This window comes from Lipotes vexillifer, unplaced genomic scaffold, assembly GCF_000442215.2.
Source record: "Lipotes vexillifer unplaced genomic scaffold, Lipotes_vexillifer_v1.1 scaffold921, whole genome shotgun sequence".
Lineage (NCBI taxonomy): Eukaryota > Metazoa > Chordata > Mammalia > Artiodactyla > Lipotidae > Lipotes > Lipotes vexillifer.
In genome coordinates this window covers 575,306-597,864 of record NW_006787800.1, presented here as the reverse complement: position 1 = coordinate 597,864, position 22,559 = coordinate 575,306, and the positions used below count along the sequence as shown (strand labels likewise).

Sequence of the window (22,559 nt, the reverse complement as noted above, 5' to 3'; positions counted from 1 at the left end):
ACAGCTTGTGTAAAGGCCCTGTGGTCAGAAGGATACAAAACACTATATGAATGCAAAGAATGCTGTGTTTGCTGAATCTTGGAAGGCAAGGACTTGTAGACCAGTTTACAGAATTTAGTCAAGGATGTTAAGTATTTCATTAAGGATCTTAAGAGCAAAGGGAAGTCACTGAAGAGATTTAAATAGGAAAGTGGCATGATCTTTCTTTGTATTTTTTAAAAGATTGCTTTAACTATAAAGAATGTGATATAAAAGGCAAATTGTGGTAATTCTACTAGAAGACAACAGCCTGGACCTGGTAAGATAGTGAAAGAGTTGGGGAGATATGGGTGGATCAAGAAATATTTAAAGAGAGAAGCTGGAAGAAGGGATATGGATTTGGAATCGAGGTGGACAACAAAGTGGGGAAGGCATTCACTACTGGGTCTGGTAATTTCAAGATATCTTTGAGACATAACAATGCCGATAGATGTCAGAGAAGACAGGTAGATATACTGATCTAAAAGTCATAGTAGAGACAAGGGTTGAAGATGGATGGTACTGAACAGAATAAGAAAAAAAGAAAGACTGATTGAGGTTAAGCCATGGGAAAATCCAGTATTTCGTGACTGGCTAGAAAATGATGAATCTACAAAAAGAAGGAGAGGCCAGTGAGGTTTTTAAAATTTTAATTTATTTATTTTTAATTTTATTTATCTATTTTTTTATACAGCAGGTTCTTATTAGTTATCTATTTTATACATATTAGTGTATATATGTCAATCCCAATTCATCCCAAAAGTGGCTAGTGTAAGATTTCGAGAAAACTGGGAAACTGTAAAGTTGGGATCCAGAGTCTGTGAAGACATTGGTCTTAGAGAAAGACTGAGTTACAAGTCTATTTTAATCAGGAGAGAAGGAAGAGAGGAGGTTAAATGAAACTTTTAGCATTTAAGGTAGTAGTAGGTTGAGGAAAATTCCTATCAGATTTCTTCTTTTTTTTAATCTCCAGGAAACAGGAGGTAAGGTTATCTGTAGAGGGAAGAGGTGGTGGGAGGATACATGATCAGAAATTTGAGAATAGAGGTGGTTTGCAATTGTCCTCTGGATGTTTAGGTGAGGGAGTTGCCCCAGGAACCTACCTACAGGAATTGCCTCGTGTTGCTAATGGTACCATTCTTCCCTCTTGTATGTGCTTTCTGCAGTTGTAGTCAACCATTTGGGTGGATGCAAAGAGAAGTGGGTAGTTGAGTTCATACAAGATGGACAGTTTTCCAGATGGGTGCAATGAGGAGTCAGAAAAACAAGGGGTTTAGGGTATGAGTATTGACCTAAGTGTTGCTGAGATGGTGAAAGCTTAATAAACCTGATGAAAAGAGAGGGTTGATGGATTCAAAGAAAATAGAAAAATCATTAGACTAGAGACCATGGTGATTCTAATCACTGTGATTTTTATGATTGTCTAACTTATTTTTCTTACCTTTTAGATTTTTAATCTTTTTATTGTTTATGAGAGAAAAGTAATCATGTAATAATGAGGTAATATTTTACAGATTATGAATACAGTGGTAGAGAGTGACTGTCATAATTTTATATGTCAATGCCTAATTATCTTATAGTATTCATTGTCTGCTTTTAGATCCTAAATGTTTGATACCTGTCTATCTATCATCTATCTATCTATGTATCTATGTATCTATCATCTATCTATCCATTTAAAGATAATTGCCCCCCCCAGAGACTATAAAAATAATGCTTTGTCTTGTAATAACTTATGATGGAAGAGAATTAAAAAAAGAATATATATAAGTGGCCATCAACAGAGGAATGGATAAAGATGATGTGGTACATATATACAAAGGAATATTAGCCGTAAAACAGAACAAAATAATGCCATCTGCAGCAACAAATGAACCTAGAGATTGCCATACTGGATGAAGTAAGTCAGACACAGACAAATATCATATGATATTGCTTATATGTGTAATCTAAAAAAAGGGTACAAATGAACTTATTTACAAAATAGAAGTAGAGTTATGAATGCAGAAAACAAACTTATGGTTACCAGGGGATGGGAGGGAGGGATAAATTGGGAGATTGAGACTGACATATAAACACTACCATATATAAAATAGATAACTAATAAGAACCTGCTGTATATGTACAGCATTCTCTGTACTGGCCTATGTGGGAAAAGAATCTAAAAAAAAAAAAGAAGAGTGGATATATGTATATGTATAACTGATTCACTTTGCTGTACACCTGAAACTAACACAACAAGTTAAATCAATGCACCAATAAAAATTTTTTAAAATATTTTAGGCTTGGCAAGGCATAAATTCTTGCTGCAAATAAACTCTGTCATTAGAACTCCAGAGAAGCCACAGATAATAAGTAAATGAATTAGATGTGGCCAAGTCCCAGTAAAACGTTATTTACAACAATAAGTGGCCACTCTAGGCTCATAGTTTGTCAAAAACTGATACAAAATCAATCACAGCTTTTCTTAGTTACTAGTAAGTAGCATAAAATCAGGAAAATGACTTACAACTGTGAATATTGTACTTTTTTCATAAATATTCTCTGATTTTGTTTGCTTGTAGGTTTTTGATTTCTCCTGTTTGCTTTTGTTCTTCATGTATTGTAGTGAAACAATGCTAAACAACAACAAAAAAAATAGAATAAGTTTCACATTATCGTTTTTCTACTTATTAAATTTGGTTTGAATAACGTAAAAAAAGAATTTATATATTTATATATATGTGTGTGTAACTGAATCACTTTACTATATTAACACAACATTGCAAATCAACTATATTTCAATAAAAATTTTAAAAATAATGCTTCAGAGTTAAATTTCTCATATATTTTCCCTGTATTGTCTAAACATATAAACAGCAAGGAATCCAGGAGCATAAATCATTATTTAGTGAGATTACAAATTATTTAACATAGCTTTATTGGGGCCACCCCTTGTTTTTCTCCATTCACCTTTTTTTCCTTCTTCTTTTCTGAGTAACCACTAATGGTAAGCCTGAAATTTCATGCTATGTTATGTTTAAACCTTGGCAAATTGATAAGTTCTAAGCAGAAGTTTTAATTAGAGGTTTTTAATGCATGGTGAAGTCCAAGACAGTAGAATGAACCTTTCAACTACACTTATTTAGAAAATGAAAATAAATATGTGATAATTAGTATAGACAATGAAAAAACATTTCATTTGGGTCTTTGTGTGCACTGCCTTGAATAACACTAGCTGCTGCAATAAATAAACTCAAAATATTTAATATCTTAATAAAAGTTTATTTCTTATTCATATACTAGTTCAAGATGGGAGATCCTAGATTTGGGGTCGCTTTCTTCCATATGGTTTCAGGGACTCCAAGCTCTTTCTACCTTGTTGCTCTGCCATCTCTTAGGGTCACATGTTTTGATTTTATTCTGCCTCTGGAAAATGAAGAAGAGCATGAGGAGGGCTTCTTAAATTCACTTCTTTTAAAGCCTTGACTCAGAAATGGCACTTACCAGTCCATTCACATTCATTTGGCTAAAACTCATTCACATGTCTCTACCCAGCTGCAAATAAGGCTGGGAAGTATAAAAGATTTGGCAGTGACATTATAACATGAGAACAAATAGAGCTATAGTTTGGAGCAGAATTCCAAATTTGCATAAATTTTAAAGAAAAAAAAACAACAGAGACACAAATTTGAGTTTGTGGAGAGCTGACTTGATCTACATTTCCCAGGCCCTCTGTGATTGTGTTCAGTTTTTAGAGAATCTTCATTGGGAAATTCTAAGAATTACTGCTTTACAAGATTGAATCAATTAATAAATGCATTTGGTACCAACTATATCCATAATCACTGAAGTAGTACTGTCACACAATCCTCCTGTTCAAAAAACCTTATAAGATGGGAATTATTATTCCATTTTACTAGAAATAAGAGACAGAGTGTTTTAGAAAACTTTTAAAGTTCTTCTGACTTCAAAATAACTATTTTAACCATACTACATTTCTATATAAATATTATACACACACACACACACACACACACACACACACACACACACATATAGGAACAAGGAAGGTCCAGTGTCAAGATTCACTCAATGTTTATTTATCACCTAGGTTTTCTCAAGAAACTGCTATATTTTTTCTTTTAGTAAAAGTGTCCTTAGGGTAAAAATAAATATATCCTTTCTTTCCTATTTAAAAATTCTATTCTCACTTGATTTGACCACACATCTTTAATCTGCACATAAAGACCTTTGCCTAATTTTTCAATAAGAAACTTTTTTTTCAGTATGTAATATGTGTCAGTCATGTAGTGTGCTAGACATTAAGAATACCAATAGCAAAAATATCCTGATCCTGTTTTCAAGCAAGTGGGAGAGATAGAAAGAGAGAGAGAGAGAGAGAGAGAGAGAAGGGAGGCAGAGAAGGAGACAGAGCGGGACAGAGAGGAACAAGCAGTGCTGATGCACAATGTCTTAAGCGTGGAGATGGAAATAGGATAGGAATTTAAATTGAGTAGTGAGGGTGTGAGTCATATAGAAAGGCACATAACTCCAATTCTGAGGCTAGAGAATACTTGTGGGAAGAGGTAGCACCTGCTGTGGAGGTGAGTAAAGCAGGTAGGAATTATTAAAGGTACATGGCAAGAGAAGAGCATGTCCCAGGAAAAGTGAGCAGCAAATGGACAATCTCACAGTGAGAGAGAATATGACCTACTTAAGAAATTGGAAAGGGTAAATAGGTTGAGTGTAGAGTGAGGAGGAATCTAGTGAAAACTGAGACTAAGAGGTAGCCCAGTCTCGGGGTACTCTGCTATTAATGATAATTTACTAACCTGTCCTGGGTCCTCACCTGGTCTGACTGCTTCAGCATCTCTGGGTTTGCCCTCGACCCCTGTCCTCCATCATCTCTGTATGAATTTATATGCCTTCGCAACCACATTGTTTGGTTTACAGTGAAAGTTCCAAGTGTCCAGGTGGCATTTCTCTACCCCCTATTCTGTGATGTTCGGTTCAGTTCAGTCTCCTAGTTCTGGGTCATTCTACTTTGAGATGTGGGTAAATCTGAGAGCAGAAACTGTCACCAAAGAATAGAAATGGGATTTCAATAGACTAGATCCACTGTACAGTTTCTGCTATAAAGCAAGTAGCACAAACTGAATAACATTCAAAAAGGAAAAGTAATCTTTCTTCCCCTGACACATCGTGGCAGACCTGAGCTCTGGGAAGCCATGTTCATACACTGACCTGGCCTGGAAGTGTTTTTGATCTAGTAGTGAGAACAGCCCTGTAAACAAACAATGTGAGAGGAGGTGAGCTCAGGGTCTCTCTCCTCTGCCATCTTGACTGATCTACAAGAATTAAAACAAAGAAACAAACCAAAAAAACCCATATAATGTAAGTGCATTGGTTTTGCACAGATGGAATCAAAATGTTAGAGAGCATAGAGGAGGGGAACCTCACCTAAGAGCATGCAGATGCATTAGAGAATGTACAAGTCAGGACTAGAGTAGGAAATGACCCTGGAGTAAAGGTTACTAGGATGTTAATTAAGCCTTTGCATTTCCTCTACTGTGAACTTATTATTCTTGCTCTTTATTTGCTTTTCTAACAGAGTCTTCATTTTTAAGACTAAACCCCAGTTTATTGTTGGCTTCATAAATTTATTTTTAATGATTTTGACCTGGGCAATACTTTAACTTTTATTCTAAATTTTTAAAGTTCTATTTCTAAAGTAATTAAGTCAAAGATCTACCTGGAAGATATTTGGGTGATGATGTGTGGTGATGATCTAATTTTTTCCTCCAGACTCTGAGCTAAAAGCACCAAGACCACATAATGAATAATCCATTCCTTCCTTACTCTTTGAAATGCATGTTTTTATAGCTTATTAAATTCTTACATAAATTTATTAAGGTTTGATTCTGAGGTGCCCTGTTCAAAATACACACTGTCTATCATTCAATTTCTACCACTTTATTTTAATATTACATGGTATTCACATTGCTGCATTGCTCTCATTTTTTCAATTTTATCTAGTTATTTTCCTAATGAGATTAAAACAAACAAACTCAGAGCAACTTAATTGGAACTTGAATGTTTTATTTATAAAGAAGATAACATAAACTTTCTTACTTTTAAAAGACTATTGTTAAGTACCCTGCACTTATTTTTCTTTAGAGAAATGCTATTTTTCAAGGATTTCATTTTTATAAAACTTTTTTTCTCTTCCCTATATCCTAAGATTTCTATATCCTTCTTAAATGCAACTTTTAAATATTAAGCTATTTGACTGCTAAACTTTTATTTTATTTCACTTTCATTACCATGTTGAGGTATTTTAGTAGTAAATACTATTAAAAATAAAAGCAGTATTAAAAGGATAATTTAATTAAATTGATTAAAGAATATACTACTTTTCAAACTTAAAATATCTTATCCATCTAAGATCTGTAAAGGACCCGGATTTTATCTACCCAATAACCTAATGTAAAAGAAGAGGGTATAGTGATAGAGATTTTCCAGAGATTCCCATGCTGTCTAGTTGCAGAATCGATGCTAAGCTCAAGCCACTTCAATACTAATCTTGTTTAGTAGACCCCTGGGACACAACACAGTGTTACGGGTATGTGTGTTGAAGTCAGCCAATCTATATCAAAAATCTCTTGCTGCCATTTACTGAGATGTGTTTAACTTTTTGTAACCTGGGGATAAAATGATGCTTGTGTGGAATAAATAGGAACATGCATACACAGTACTTGTATGCTTGATATATGGAAACATTCAATAAATATTTACTGTTATTAATAATAATATCAAAAAGTATGGCTTTCAGTTATTGGGAAAGTATACTTTACTTTCTTGCTAAGATGAGTTTTAATGTCTGTGGATACTTAACATTTGGGTGGCCTGTGTGATGGAGCGTTATTAGTCCCTGGTACAGGGTTATCTTTGAAATTCAGCTTAATACATTACTTTTGGTGATTCTGTTTTAAAAGCGAATACATTCTGTGGTAGGTGTTGTCCTTAAAATTTCAAATATGATAGAATTCACAATGGAGGTTAGGTAAAGCGTATGCTTGTTAATTTCCTGATGTGTGGTGGTGTTGGGGGGATATCAGGAATAGGAAGTAGAGTGGCTTCTGACTTGTTTTGTCAGGAAGAAGTGTGGATTGGTTGTCCCTTGAAAGAGAGAGCACTTTCAGGATAATCACAGCACATTTTTAGAAAGTATATAATACAAGCTTACCATGTTGGAATCTAGGATCAGGATTTTATCTTACTCTCCAGAAAACATAATCTACAGGACAATTCTGATGAGTGAATGAACTGGGAGATTTTCTTAAAAGGCTATGGTGATTTATAATGTCTTCTCTGAAGAGAAACATGTAGAATATGATGGACTCCTGCAATATGACCAAAGAGAAGGTAGGGCCAAGTCTATGTTACACTAAAAGGGGAAAGGTTGCAGAAAAAATGAATTTCACAGATGATGAATGAGTACTATTTGTGATACTAAGTGACAAATTTGATTTACTTTGATCCTCAAAATAAATGTAACAAATATTATTTTTTTCCATCCCCATGATTCTAATCATTAGGGTCATTACATTTTTGGATATAAATGAGTTGGTTGGATGTGATGAATGCAACCCTGATTGGAATATTGTTATCATGACCAAGCTGTTCTGCCTGCCCCACACTTTTTCATTTTAGTCCATCTTGTTCACCATCACCAGCTTTATCTTTTTATGGTTGCCTACAATCCTTCCCCTTCCAAACCTTTCATAACTCCTCTATGAAGACACAAAAGGTAAACCCTGGCATTATCTCTTTCTCTTCTCTCAGGTGTGCCCCTTTCTTCTTGGTATATTCTGCAAATTACTCAAGGCTGATCATGCCCTTCCTCTTCACAGTTGGAAATGACTCCATCCATTTCTATCTTCTCCTGGTCCTACTTTTTGTCGCTAATGTTATAAGTTGCTCCTTAGATACTAGTGACAATTTAGTCACTTACCATATAATTTTGAACTGTTACTTAACCTCTTGGAGCTTTATCTATGAAGCAAAGAAATTGGATTAGAGTCAGATTAATTTGGGGAACTGTATGGTCTTGACTATTCAACTCTGTCATTTGTAGATATAGATAATATGTAGAAGAATGAGCTTGACTGTTCCATAACTGAGTCACTTTGCTGTACATCTGAAACTAACACAGCATTGTAAATCAACTATACTTCAATTAAAAAAAATAACTAAAAAACAAACAAACAGGCTGTGGGCCAGATTTAGCCTGTGAGTCATATACTCCAACCCCTGAAGTCTCCTTTCAGTGCTAAGATTTTATAAGAAAATAGAAAGCCATTTCTATTCCTAACATCAAAGGGCTGAAGTTTTACCTCATGGTGTGTCATCATTAGATATTACCCTAGTTCTTTGTCATTGATGATGATGGATAGTTTTGGTCCTGCAATCTCTCCCCAGTATATTTCACATGGTGTGGACATCTTAACACATATTCTGGGATACTTCTCCCAGAATCACAGCAGATCATTCTGACCAGAGCATAAACTGGGTACAACCTTGTCATCAATTTCCTCCATAATCTTTTTTATAGGTCAAATTAAATGTGACAGTATACTCAGCAATCTTTTTGCTTCCTGAAATATTAAGAGAGGGTAGTGTAAGCAATATGTCAGCAGTTCAATAAACAGTGTTGTTTGGATGATTAATAAGTGAGGAGCGCACAGTACACACAATCTTCTCTGACATTTTCATACAAAATAATTACCTTTCAGAAATCTCCATCTACTTCTTCAATCAATGATAAAGTTTGTAGCTCCTTGGCAGAATGCATCAATAAAAGTACCCAGTCTTAGATTCAGTGCACCCTGGATTAATGTACATTTTGTTTCAATAGAAAGTGAAGGGGAATGTGTAAGACCCTCATTTTATTTTGCTTTCCCATGCTGTCTATTTTCATTCATCTCTGATCTAGCATTAATTAGCTCTTTGTGATGGCTCTCGTCATATTCAACACTGCCACACTCACCAAGCCTGAGTATTTTTTTGAATAAAGTTACTAAGTGTCTCTGCTAGAACATTCATAAGACAAAAAAAGCCTGTGTATCTCTGCTTCATTATTACTGCAGTTATCTTTCAAACATTTTTGTTAAAGGGACCTAATCATCTATCTGCTGTCTCACCTTTAGAAGTAAAGTCCTATATCCAGAGTAGTCATATCACTGTTATTGACTTGAAACTCATCTGTTGGTTTCTTTATACTTGTATCCTATCTGAGTTTCATTTCCTTAATAAGAAGGGTTGGAGTTTCATATCAGGCTCTCTTATGTATCTGTTCCCTGTTTTCCTCCAAAATTTCCTGTTCTAGTTGTCTGTACTGCATCAAGTTTCTTTACATGTCCACTGTTTAGAAACTTTGCTTTTTATCTGTCTGGATCTATATTCACTAATACGGAATTGGTCTGCCCAGAAAAAAAGAGTTTGAATTCCTCTTGTCAGTCTATTGTGTACATGCTGTGACCCCAGAAGTAACAGATCACCAGAAGCACTGCAACATTTTGATCTAGATGATTGGGCTACAGAGTAATATGCCTACCATCAATATAAAGTAATTTTGTTTCTTCTTGTAACTCCGAATTCTTAGCTGGAGGTGAGATCGGCTTTAAAGAAGTTGATTCCTAAGCAAATATGATCCGGACATGTGAGTTAGAAATAATTGTTCTTGTCACAGAAGAATTCCTCACTCTGCAGAAAGTCTCTTTCACAATTATTTCTAATTATCAGCTTTCCTTGGTTCCTTCAGTGGTTTACCTGTCAGAAACCCTGAAAATCCATGAATTTAAAGGTTTATATGCAGAACCACTCAAAAGAAGATGAAGCAACTCTGTAATTAGTCTTGGCGGTGATCAATCAACCTGGTCATCAGGAACACATCTCTATATAGTGTGAAATGTACCCCAAGATTTGCCACATTTGATGTACCTCCCTACTCATTCAACCTTGAAATCCTGCAGTTAACCTTGACTCCTTCTTCTTCCTTTCAGTCAAAATAAATTAGCCAATAAATTCCTCCCTTTTATCTCCGAAATAGCTCTCAAATCTGTGCCTTCCTTTTCATTCCCACTGCCAGTGTACTTGCTCAAAAAATATCTATGGAGGGTTTCCTGTGTGATAGTCACTATCCCAGATGTTGGAGACACAGCTGTTAAAAGAATCAACATTTTCTTGACAGAACTTACATTCTTATTCAGCATTTCATTATGTCTTGCTTTAATGAAAATATTCATCTTAAGCTTTCATTCTCCAACCCCTTGGAATCTATCCCCATGTTAACACCAGAGTTGTCTCTGTGAAAAACTATCTGGATCATGTCACATCCCATATGTGGATGACTCTTTACCACCACTTTATAAATGTCAAGCTTGGTAGCCTTGAGTGCTCTTTACGGGCTGAGCCAAATCTCCTTTTCTAACTTTATTTCCAGCCACTCCCACCTCTGTTCTCCAGTCACACTGAACCAAGTGCTGCTCTAAGAATAGGCTTAGATGAGGTTTTCATGGCTCTCTTGTGACTTTGCACTTACTGTACCTACAATTCTACACTCCCATTTCCACCTGAAGAATTTCTACTCCACTCTGTGAAGGCAGTTGTCTTTGTCCTCCACAGTTAATTTCCTCACCTGTAACTCATAGAAAAATGGTGAAACATGCTTTTATAAAGGTAGCGATTATAGAATTCAAATGATTTTTATACTTGTTTGTGTTTTTATTTCCCAACGTCATTCCCATTAGCTTATCAGCTTCTTGAAGGTAGAAGATACATTTTCTTTGTACTAAAGAGTAGTTTGCTGAATAAAGACAGAAATAAATGGGTGAAGTACACAAGAGATGCTGTACTTTCATTATTAAAAGGGACACTTACAGGAATATCAGTGTTACTTTAAGAAAATTGTATATTCACTTTTCTCTTATTTACAGTGTCTAATATGACCACATTGTATAAATTGACCTCAATGGCAAAATCAAACAAAACCAAGGAAGAGAAAAAAATATATATCATTTAAAGTCTTATACAAAGTACTTATTCAGTTCCAATGGTTTTACTATGTAGGCAGAGCTTAAAATAGGGTTTTAAGAGGTCTAGTATTGTTTAGCACCATTGTCTGAAAAGAACAACATCCTTTTCAAAGGGAATAACCTTGGCCATACAAAATCTTTCATCATTCTTTAATGTTTACTTTGCAGAATTTATGGTATCTCCAAGAAAAACTTTTAATATTATGCAAAAGAGTAGTGTTTCCAGAACTACCTAAAAGTGAGCATATAAGAATAATCCAGAAGGAAGAGCTTAGGTGATCATGTGCTTGAAGTGAGAGATGTAGCAATAGACTCAGTGTAGGAACCATCGCTCCTCAGGCATCATCAGGTAATATGGTAAGGAGCTGCAAGCTGCCTGGAGTTTTCCAATACCAGCATTTCCCCAGGAGTCACTAAATTGTAAGGAAAAGGAGCATTAATGTGTCTTAACAAATAGTGGAAATGATTTAATTTAATGAGGTAGAAAAAATGAAAAGAATAGTATAAGTTCATAGGCAGTTGAATCCCTCAAGGCAAGAACAGCTGCTCTTAAGGTCTCTCCAGCTGGTGACCCTATAGTACAGTAGTTTTTTTGTTTTGTTTTTTTTTAAATTAATTAATTTATTTATTTTTGGCTGTGTTGGGTCTTCGTTGTTGTGCATGGGCTTTCTCTAGTTGTGGCAAGCAGGGTCTACTCTTCATTGCGGTGGCTTCTCTTTTGCAGAACACAGGCTCTAGAGCACAGGCTCAGTAGTTGTGACACATGGGCTTAGTTGCTCTGCAGCATGTGGAATCTTCCCGGAACCAGGGATCGAACCCCTGTCCCCTGCATTGGCCAACGGATTCTTAACCACTGCGCCACCAGAGAGTCCCTGTACAGTTGTTTTAGATGAACAAGTTTAAGGAAACAATCTCGGCAGAAGACGGCTAAGGTTCTGGTTCGTCTAAACAAATGTTTTTGAATAGTCCTAAATGAAGAAGTATAATGGAAGGAAAGAAGAGTGTACATAGGCTTAGAGCAAGTATGACTGTAATGAAAATCCTCATGTCCTCAAAGACACCCACTGCCTGACAAGATGATATTTGTGAAAATATATACATATTTCTAAAATTTTCAACCTGTGGTACCGATTATACCTGTGGTACCGATTCAGGAAAGTATATATATGGGAAAAATGGCCTTCTTAGGTCAAAAATAGAGGGACTCTCTGTAAATGAATAATAGTAGTCTTCTTGTTTTGTACTAGTTAACATTTATCTTTGTTTGGATAAAGGTTTTAATTACATGAATTCACTCTTAAACCAATGAAAAATTACCTGTGGTCAAGTGATTTTTCCCAGTCGTTCAGAACCTGGGGTATTTAGAAAATAACCCACTCACCTATTTTTCTACAACACCCCTTTGCGACTTTATGGGATATTTGATTACCATCTGAGGAACAGTCTACAGAAGATAGAGGAAACAAAAGATAGCTGAAGGTCACAGTGCAAACATTAGACCCTCTGATGGATGAAACTTGCTTGTCATTTGACACAGAGGTTGTAACATAGGGGAACTGAACATTAGCTTCTGTGATGAGCTGTGGTATTTTCTTTCCAACTGAATTTTGCATAAAGGTCCACATCCTTTGTTTATAATTTTTTTCACAAGCATCCAAGCCCCTGAAACTCAGCTTCAGCAGACTTATTTTCCTTTTCCTCCCTCACCTTTATTTGAAGGCTTGATTAACTTTTTCTGTCCATTTTGAGAATGTTTATAATAATTTTAATGCTGGCATTCTCCCTGGGTTAAAAATAGTGCTCAAAATAATGCACCTTAAGGTTATAATAAACAGCAGTACTTCCTGAAAAGAAATTTATAGTAACTCCAAAAAGTTGATAGATTTGCAAGATAGTAATGTTATTATACCATTAAAAATATTATTTAGATAATCATAACAAAATATATAGGAATATATGAAAAATATGGCCATTTGAACAAAAGTGATAGTTTGTATTTCCTAGATATCTCCAAAATAAAGTAGTTTAGTCCACTTTTAACTTATTTGATAATACTACAATAAGAAAAATTATACAACTACATTCTGAAGTGCCTCTCCTCCTTTGTGAGGAAATGTTTCCTTAGAATTACAACTGACCCTTGAACAACACTGGGGTTAGAGCCACTGACCCACACATTTGGAATCCTGCATGTAACTTTTTTACTTTTTTAACTCCATAGTCCTCATCCACGGATTCAACCAACTGCAGACCCTATAGTACTGTAATATGTGTTTAGTTAAAGAAACCCCTGTATAAGTGGACCCGCACAGTTCAAACCCATATTGTCCAAGGGTCCACTGTAGTTAGTCTTTGATCTGCTGTTAATGGGATTATATGTAGTCATCATTTTGGTAAATCTTAACCCTATATGCAGTTGTGGATCTTCATGCCCCAAAACAATGTCTCAATATTTCTGAGAGTGTCTAGTGGTATCTAAAATGGACTTAATAATAAATTCAATACTTACTTCATAGTGTATTTTGCCTATATGTCTTCCAATTCCCTCTGTTATACTACTTTGTCTTCCCATGCACCATTTTCAATGCAGTGGAGCCCAGGAAGTTAGAAATATCTTTATCCACTTTTGGTATTACCCTCTATTTGATTATCATTAAAGTGTTTTATGGAATATACAGTTTTTAGTGAAATAGCTCTATCAGCTTTTAGTAACAAGTCTGACTTGCTTCTTCCCCAACTCCAAACTTAGCTGAGTTCAGTGTGGAGCTAAGTTTGGATGTATCTGAGTGGCTGGGAACAACTCATACTCTCAATGGCTCTTCCTCGCTTTTGATGAGGGCTTAATTACTGTATTGAGCTTGTCATGTCTGAATACCTCTTTCTTGATTGGGAGTTCTTTCTTATGAGGCTCCTTAGTGCCTCAAGCAAGACGGATCTCAACTTCTCACCATGTCTGGTGGTATCTCAGATACGGGGATTCTCTCCTGCCTGTATTGTTTTGGAGTCATACGATTCCCTAAATTTTCTGATTTAATCTTGTATTGATATTTTGTATTTCATGTAAATAGCTAAAGTAACTAGTGTTCAGACTGCCTGAAAGGAAGTTTGCTTGAGTGGTACAGGCTTCCTGAAATTGTCATAAAAGCCATGAGTAAAAAATGAGCAACTCAAGGTTTCAGATATGATCACTGCTTGAAGTACGTAATGACCTTAGAAGATTGGGGGGCACATAGTATGACTGGTAAATTTTTTCAATGGTGATAGTTTTTTAGAAAAGTTACAAGGAGGTAGGTACAATTACAAAACTGAAAAATGATTTTGAAAACTGAACCAGTTTGAATTTATATGCTAAAGCAGCTAGAATATTTGAAACCCTAAAGTGTTTCAGTCCACTGCTCTGTGCATAGATAACTAAAAAAGACATGGCAATCAGTGCAATTACCAGTCCTAGTCTCCTTCAGGAACAAACTAAAGAAAAATTGTTCTTTAGTGTTTTCCTATTTCCCAAATCACTTTTTTCTTCCCTCACTCTCATACCAAAGGATCCAAATGCATTATTTCCTACTCTCTTGAATGCCCCCAGATCCTTACAATAAACCTGTCATCTTTAAGCAATACTTCTATGCTGTGGTGCCATCATTCTATTTTATACCCTATGAAAAACAGCTTTCTGGCAAATGAACATGTTGAAAATATTTGAACAACAAATTTGTACCTCTTCCAGAATGTTCTTTTATACAATGGCATACCATTCTCACGTTGAGATTTGGGGTATTAGGAATGAATTGATGTGGGCAGGATTATTTTCTCATAATCCACCAAAGTGCATGAAAGTGGTGGTCAATATACTTTCTCCACATAAAACTGATGTCATTCAGGACACACTGTAGTTGGGGACTGTATATTTACAAGAGAAGCAATATGGCATGTTAAGAACATGAAATTTGGAATGCTGGTTCAACAACATTCTGTGATCTTGGACAGGTCTTGATATCTCATTAGTAAATAGAACATGTTTGTAACATCTATGTCACTGGGTTTAGTCAAGAGAAAAGAAATGAGGTATTGTAGACCTGTATATTTTATGAATTGTTACCTGCTACATTGAGAATGGCTCAGTACTGAGAATATAGAATTTGATTTCCATATGTACATGTATGTATAGAAATGCCACATTAGGCATACAACCATTTTCTAGAATAATATATGCATATGAATATTTTTATATAAATGCTCTTTTCTACAACAGTTATCTTTATTTACATTATGTTTTTTATCAGTAGTCTTGGAGATTTTTAGCAGAGTTTCAGAAGGTGAGATATGAAGAAGGGAGGCATCTTTAAGTACTTTAAAACCCCTGCATCCCAGCTGCCCTAAGACTTATATCCTTTGGTCAAAGAGTTTGATTTCAAGCCATTTGGACATAGATGAGTATATTCTGAAGAAGTCAATGAAGTTTTGGTTAAAAAGAAAATGATACATGTACATTTCTGTAGGCAATGATGACAGTTCCATAATAAAACACAGTGAGGCAAAGAGAAAAGAAAAGATATAATTCTGATAATAATTTGAATTTTATCAAGATGCAACTCAAACATTTTTAACCATGTCAATATTTTTTATTGTTATTTTTAGATGGGGCACACTGAGAGGAGCAAAGGGGCAGAAAGAAAAATTTTGGGTATGTAATGCTTTCCAATTAAATTTCTACTGTGAAGTGAATATTTTAGAATCATCTGTGTCTGTATTCCCAGCTTTGTATTATTTAGTCATATCCTAAGTCACTGTAATATAATTTGTAATACTGGTATTTTCTCCAACAGAAAATCCATTATAATCATTTATATTATAGTAACATTTTACAACTCCTCTTATTTCAAATTGTAACAGATGAATCAGTATTATTTTTCAAAATGAGAATCAACAGAATAACTTTTGTTCTATTATCACCTATATTAAAAATAAAGAAATGATTAGAGTTCTCTCATATGTGTCAATCAACTTTGTATTCTTAAATTATTTTTGCTATGGGTGATGCTTTTGTAATGTTAGTATCAAATATACATATACATACATACATACATATATATATATATATATATATATATATATATATAGGTTTGTTTTTGTTTTTGCCAACTATAACATACACATGATTCTTTACTGAGAAAAAGCTAATATCTAATCTAAAAAAATAATAGAAAGTTATATGTAAGAAAGTTTGAAGAAGATTGGAATGTATTATCTCAAATATTCAGTTGATTACAATAAAGAAAATTATCCCAGGTCCTTATATTTTATACCCTTTTTCCCCCATAAATAAAGTTTAGGTAATGATATTCATCATAAAATTTGAACTTGAATGTATGCATTACAGGGCATATTATAACTTATAAAACACTAAATATTAGGGCATGTGCTCACTCAAGTGACTCTTGTTAATTAGATTTCTCCACAAGGCACTCACAAAAATCAATCACCCAAGTATGTGGTCACCACTTGTATTTGTCTTGTTGACATATGGAGGTGTTATGCTTTTGAGTAGAATGATGTTTCTTTGTATTTGAACTGAGCTTTCTTAAATATCATTTTCCTTATTAAAATAGCTTGAGATAGTCAATAAAATTAGTGTTCAATAGTTAATATTTATGGTATGTGAAAGAGAATATACTATTTGAGCCTCCTGGAATATTTCTGAATGCAGAATAATGTGAGTAGTTAAGGGTGGGGGGATGGCAGAGTGAAATAATCTACAGCATTGCCAAACCCGGGGTAGAAGAAGCCTGAAAAGAGCCTGAAACACACACCTGGTAGGTACAGCCTTGAAATATTTGAAACCAGGTGCAATTAAGTTTAACCAAAACTTTTCTCTAGCCCTAATCCTACCCAGTTCTTTACTAAATTGAGGGGATTAGTCCCTTACCTTATCTCTCTAGGAGAAGAAAAGACTAACCTTCTTTGGAAAATAATCTCAGTGTCAATCTCTATGTAGTCCGCCCTCCATATCTGAGGGTTCTGCATCCACAGATTCAACCAACTGTGGATCAAAAACATTTTTAAAATTCCAGAAAGTTCCAAAAGGCAAAACTTGTATTTGCTGTACACGAGCAACTATTTACATATCACTTACATTGCATTTACAACTATTTACATAACATTTACATTGCATTAGGTATTATAAGTAACCCGGAGATGGTTTAAAGCATAGAGAGGATGTGTGTAGGTTACATGCAAATATTATGCCATTTTAAATAAGGGACTTGTCAACTAAAAAAATTGCACAATGTGAGGGTTGTGAGTTAAGTTTTATTTGGGGCAAAATAGGGACTATAGCTCAGGAGACAGCATCTCAGATAGCTCTGAAGAACTGCTCAGAAGAGATAGGGAAGAGATCTGTATATATATGATTTTAGTGATGGGGGAATACATGTAATCAAGCACACATTTTTGCAGAAGGTTGGTGCTAGTTTCATGAAGGTTACTGCTAGTCACAAGGAGCAGATGTCTCCATTCAGGATTTTAGTGCTTTTCTATATGTGAGAAGATGCAAGAATTTGGACTCATAAAATCTTCTTCTGAAAATATCTAATTATCGGAAGGCCTGTTCTGCCAGTTTTTCCCAGAGCACAGTGTGCCTCATTCCTGATCTCCACCCTGATCTCCTTTCAGGTGTGTTGAAGCTCAGAGACTGAAGTGGCTAATGACTTTATCCTTGTAGAGGCAGATGTCAGGTGTCAGCTTTTAGTTGGCAGACTTGAGCATCTGTGGATTTTGGTGCAGTGAGAGAGGGGTCCCCTGGAACCAATCTCCCACCAATGCCAAGGGACAACTGTAATTATTATGGCAAAGTATTCAGCATGCATTTAAACATTTTGAGACGTGTAGCAGAAAAATGTGACCAATAACCAAGGGAAAAAACTATCAATAGAAGCAATAGATGTAATAACCATTGTAAAAAAGTTTTTTAAATATGAATGAAAAGATAGAGAATTTCAACAAATGATTTCAATACACAAAAAGAAAAGAATTATTGTAGGTGTGAGTGCAATGTCTGAAATTAAGAACTCAATGTATGGGTTAAATAGCAGGCAGAATTAGATATCTTAAATAAATGCAATAAAATATATCCAACTTGCAGTACACAGAGGAAAATATAATGAAAAATCCAGAACACTGGGAAGAGTTGGGTGAGACACAATCAAATGTTTTAACATACATGTAACTGTATTCTCAGAAGGATGAGAGAGAGAATGAAGCAGAACCAATATTTGAAGAACTGATGACCAAAAGTTTTCCAAAATAGAAAGACACCAACCTAAATTCAGAAGCTCAATAAACTCTAAGTAAGAGAAACTAGAATTTTATATCCAGTGGCAACTTTCTTCAGAGAAGGCAAATCAGAAACATTTTCATTCAAACGAAAGCTAAGATAACACAGCATCAAAAATATAAAGCAAAAGTTACAGAAGAAAAGAGAAAGACAAATCCACAATTTTGTTGTATATTTCAACACATCCCACTTATTATTTCATAGAGTAAGCAGCTAAAATATAGGTAAAGATATAGAAGATTAAAAAAAAACTATTAGCTAGCTTTATGTAATTAAAATGCATAGAATACTAGATACAACTATTAATGAATATACATTCTTTTAGTGCATATGGAATAGTTGCCAAAGTTGACCATATGCTGGGTCATAAGGTAAGTTCAACAAACTGAAAGGATTGAAATTTTACAGAGTATGCTATGTCAAAACTTGTGTTACTTAGCTAAAGCAGTACTTAATGCAATAGAAGATGCATGTATTTGAAAAAAAGAAAGGTTAAAATCAGTGCATATATTAAAAAAGGAAAAGTTGAAAATAGTAATCCAGTAAGCTAGATAAAGAACACAGACCTCCAAAAAATAGAATGAAGGGAATGAAAAGGAGAAGGGCAGAAATCAATGAAAAAAAATGGACATACAATAGAGAATATCAAGAGGGCAAAGATATGATTCTTTGAAAAGATTAAATTCCTAGGAAGAATCATAAAGAAACCAAGAGAGAAAAAAATTTAACATATAAATGAAAAACGAGGACTTTCTTCAGTTTCAATAGATATTAAGTAGGTAATATAAGATGCTATGCAAGCATTATGCCAATATATTTGAAAATATAGATGAAATGAATAAACTCCTTGAAAAGCAAAACATCAAAACTCACACAAGGTGAAAATAGAAAAGTCTAGTTATAATACTATTTGAAAATCTGATTCTGTATTAAAAAGAAACTCTTACAGAAAACACCAGTCTCTAATTGCTTCACTGGTAAATTCTTCCGAACATTTAAAGAACAAATGAAATCAACTTTATGTCAATATCTTTTAGGAAATAGAGAAAAAACAGTTCCCAAAACACTTCATGAACAAGCATAACACCAATACCAAAACTTGACAGGGACTACACAAGAAATGAAAACTACTGGGCAATATCTCTTATGAACACAAAATTCTACACAAAATATCACATCTGTAAAATATATTAAAAGGACAATATACTATGATCAAGTGAGGTTTATCGCAGGAGTGCAAAGTTGTTTTTACATGTAAAAGCAATGAATATAGTTTCTCACATGCCAGACTAAAGATGGAAAAATAAACATGATTATCTTAATTTGTATAGAAGATGCAATAATAACAGTTTTTTTGCCACTTGCCCCCTCATAGGTACTCTCATAAATCCTTTCCAAACATGGTGACTTCAAGATCATTAGGAAAAAACAATTTCTGATTTCTAGACTCTCTTCTACAGGGCTCACATAGGCAGAATAATCTCCCTTTTAATTAACTCACAGTTAGTTGATTGGGAATTTGAATCACATCTTCAAAATCTGTTCAACTTCATGAGATAACATAACCTAATCACAAGTGATATCCCATTATATTCTCAGGTCCTTCCCACACTCAAATGGAAAGGATTATATGGGGAAACTACACCCGGGAGGAGGAATTTGGGGGTCATTTTAGAATTCTGCTGACCAAAGAAGTCATTTATGATCTAAAACCTCAGAAAATTAGGAGTAGAACCTACCTATCTTCACCTTATAAACTTTATCCACAAAAACCCTACAGCTAACATCATAAATAATGGTAAAATACTGAATGTTTTTCCCTTATCACTGAAAAATAAAACATTCATTGTCAACATTTTTATCAAAATTTTACTGAAGATTCCACCTAATGCAGTAAAACAAACAAACAAACAAAAAATAAAGGGGGGTGTAGAAAGAAATATAACTGATGTTATTTGCAGATGACATGATTATGAATATGGAAAATCAAAAAATATATATAGAAATAAAATATTAGAAACAGTAAGCATATTTAACAAGCTTTCTTGATATTAGAAAAATATAAGAAATAAATTATAGTTCTATATAGTAACAAGAAACAATGGGAAATTAAAAATAAACATAACTTAAAATGATGTAACTAGACCAGTCCCTCCCATCAAGAAACTTCTACAAGCCGCTTAGATAGCCTCATCCACCAGAGGGCAGACAGCAGAAGCAAGAAGAACTACAATCCTGCAGCCTGTGGAACAAAAACCACATTCACATAAAGATAGAAAAGATGTAAAGGCAAAGGGCTATGTGCCAGATGAAGGAACAAGATAAAACCCCATAGAAACAACTAAATGTTTCAGAAAAAGAATTCAGAATAATGATAGTGAAGATGACCCAGGACCTCAGAAAAAGAATAGAGGCAAAGATCAAGAAGATGCAAGAAATGTTTAACAAGGACCTAGAAGAATTAAAGAACAAACAAACAGAGATGAACAATAAAATAACTGAAATGAAAAATACACTAGAAGGAATCAATAGCAGAATAACTGAGGCAGAAGAACAGGTAAGTGACCTGGAAGACAGAATGGTGGAATTCACTGCTGTGGAACAGAATAAAGAAAAAGAATGAAAAGAAATGAAGACAGCCTAAGGACCTCTGGGACAACACTAAACATAACAACATTCGCATTACAGGGGTCCCAGAAGGAGAAGAGAGAGAGAAAGGACCTGAGAAAATATTTGAAGAGATTATAGTTGAAAATTTCCCTAACATGGGAAAGGAAATAGCCACCCAAGTCCAGGAAGTGCAGTGAGTTCCATACAGGATAAACCCAAGGAGGAACATGCTGAGACACATAGTAATCAAATGGACTAAAATTAAAGGCAAAGAAAAATTATTGAAAGAAGCAAGGGAAAAATGACAAATAACATACAAAGGAACTCCCATAAGGTTAACAGCTGATTTCTCAGCAGAAACTCTACAAGCCAGAAGGGAGTGGCATGACATATTTAAAGTGATGAAAGGGAAGAACCTACAACCAAGATTACTCGACCCGGCAAGGATCTCATTCAGATTTCATGGAGAAATCAAAAGCTTTACAGACAAGCAAAAGCTAAGAGAATTCAGCACCACCAAACCAGCTCTTCAGCAAATGCTAAAGGAACTTATCTAAGTGGGAAACACAAGAGAAGAAAAAGACTTACAAAAACAAACCCAAAACAATTAAGAAAATGGGAATTGGAACATACATATGGAAAATTACCATAAATGTAAATGGATTAAGTTCTCCAACCAAAAGACACAGACTCGCTGAATGGATACAAAAACAAGACCTATATATATGCAGTCTACAAGAGGCCCACTTCAGACCTAAGGACACATACAGACTGAAGGTGTGGGGATGGAAAAAGATATTCCATGCAAATGGAAATCAAAAGAAAGCTGGAGTAGAAATACTCATATCAGATAAAATAAACTTTAAAATAAAGAATGGTACAAGAGACAAGAAAGGACACTATGTAATGATCAAGGGAGCAATCCAAGAAGAAGATATAAAAATTATAAATATATATGCACCCAACATAGGAACACCTCAATACATAAGGCAACTGCTAACAGCTCTAAAAGAGGAAATGGACAAAACACAATAATAGTGGGGGAATTTAACACCTAACTTACACCAATGGACAGATTATCCAGACAATTAATAAGGAAACACAAGCTTTAAATGACACAATAGACCAGATGGATTTAATTGATATTTATAGGACATTCCATCCAAAAACAGTAGGTTACACTTTCTTCTCAAGTGCACACAGAACATTCTACAGGATAGATCATATCTTGCGTCACAAGTCAAGCCTCAATAAATTGAAGAAAACTGAAATCATATCAAGCATCTTTTCTGACAACAATGCTATGAGATTAGAAATCAATTACAGGGGAAAAAAACGTAAAAAACTCAAACACATGGAGGCTAAACAATTCGTTACTAAATAGCCAAGAGATCACTGAAGAAATCAAAGAGGAAATCAAAAAATACCTAGAGGCAAATGACAATGAAAACACAGCAATCCAAAACCTATGGGATGCAGCAAAAGCAGTTCTAAGAGGGAAGCTTATAGCTATACAAGCCTGC

General features: G+C 34.6%; 1 protein-coding gene across 1 annotated transcript in view; it reads left to right on the top strand.

Moving 5' to 3' along the window:
- The window catches only part of TINAG (tubulointerstitial nephritis antigen), a 95,344-nt gene that overhangs the window by 63,790 nt on the left and 8,995 nt on the right, over positions 1 to 22,559 (top strand). The window contains exon 10 of the mRNA XM_007460797.1: positions 15,732 to 15,777. Within this exon, the coding sequence (XP_007460859.1) occupies positions 15,732 to 15,777 (46 nt within the window). The remainder of the gene's footprint in view (positions 1 to 15,731; positions 15,778 to 22,559) is intronic.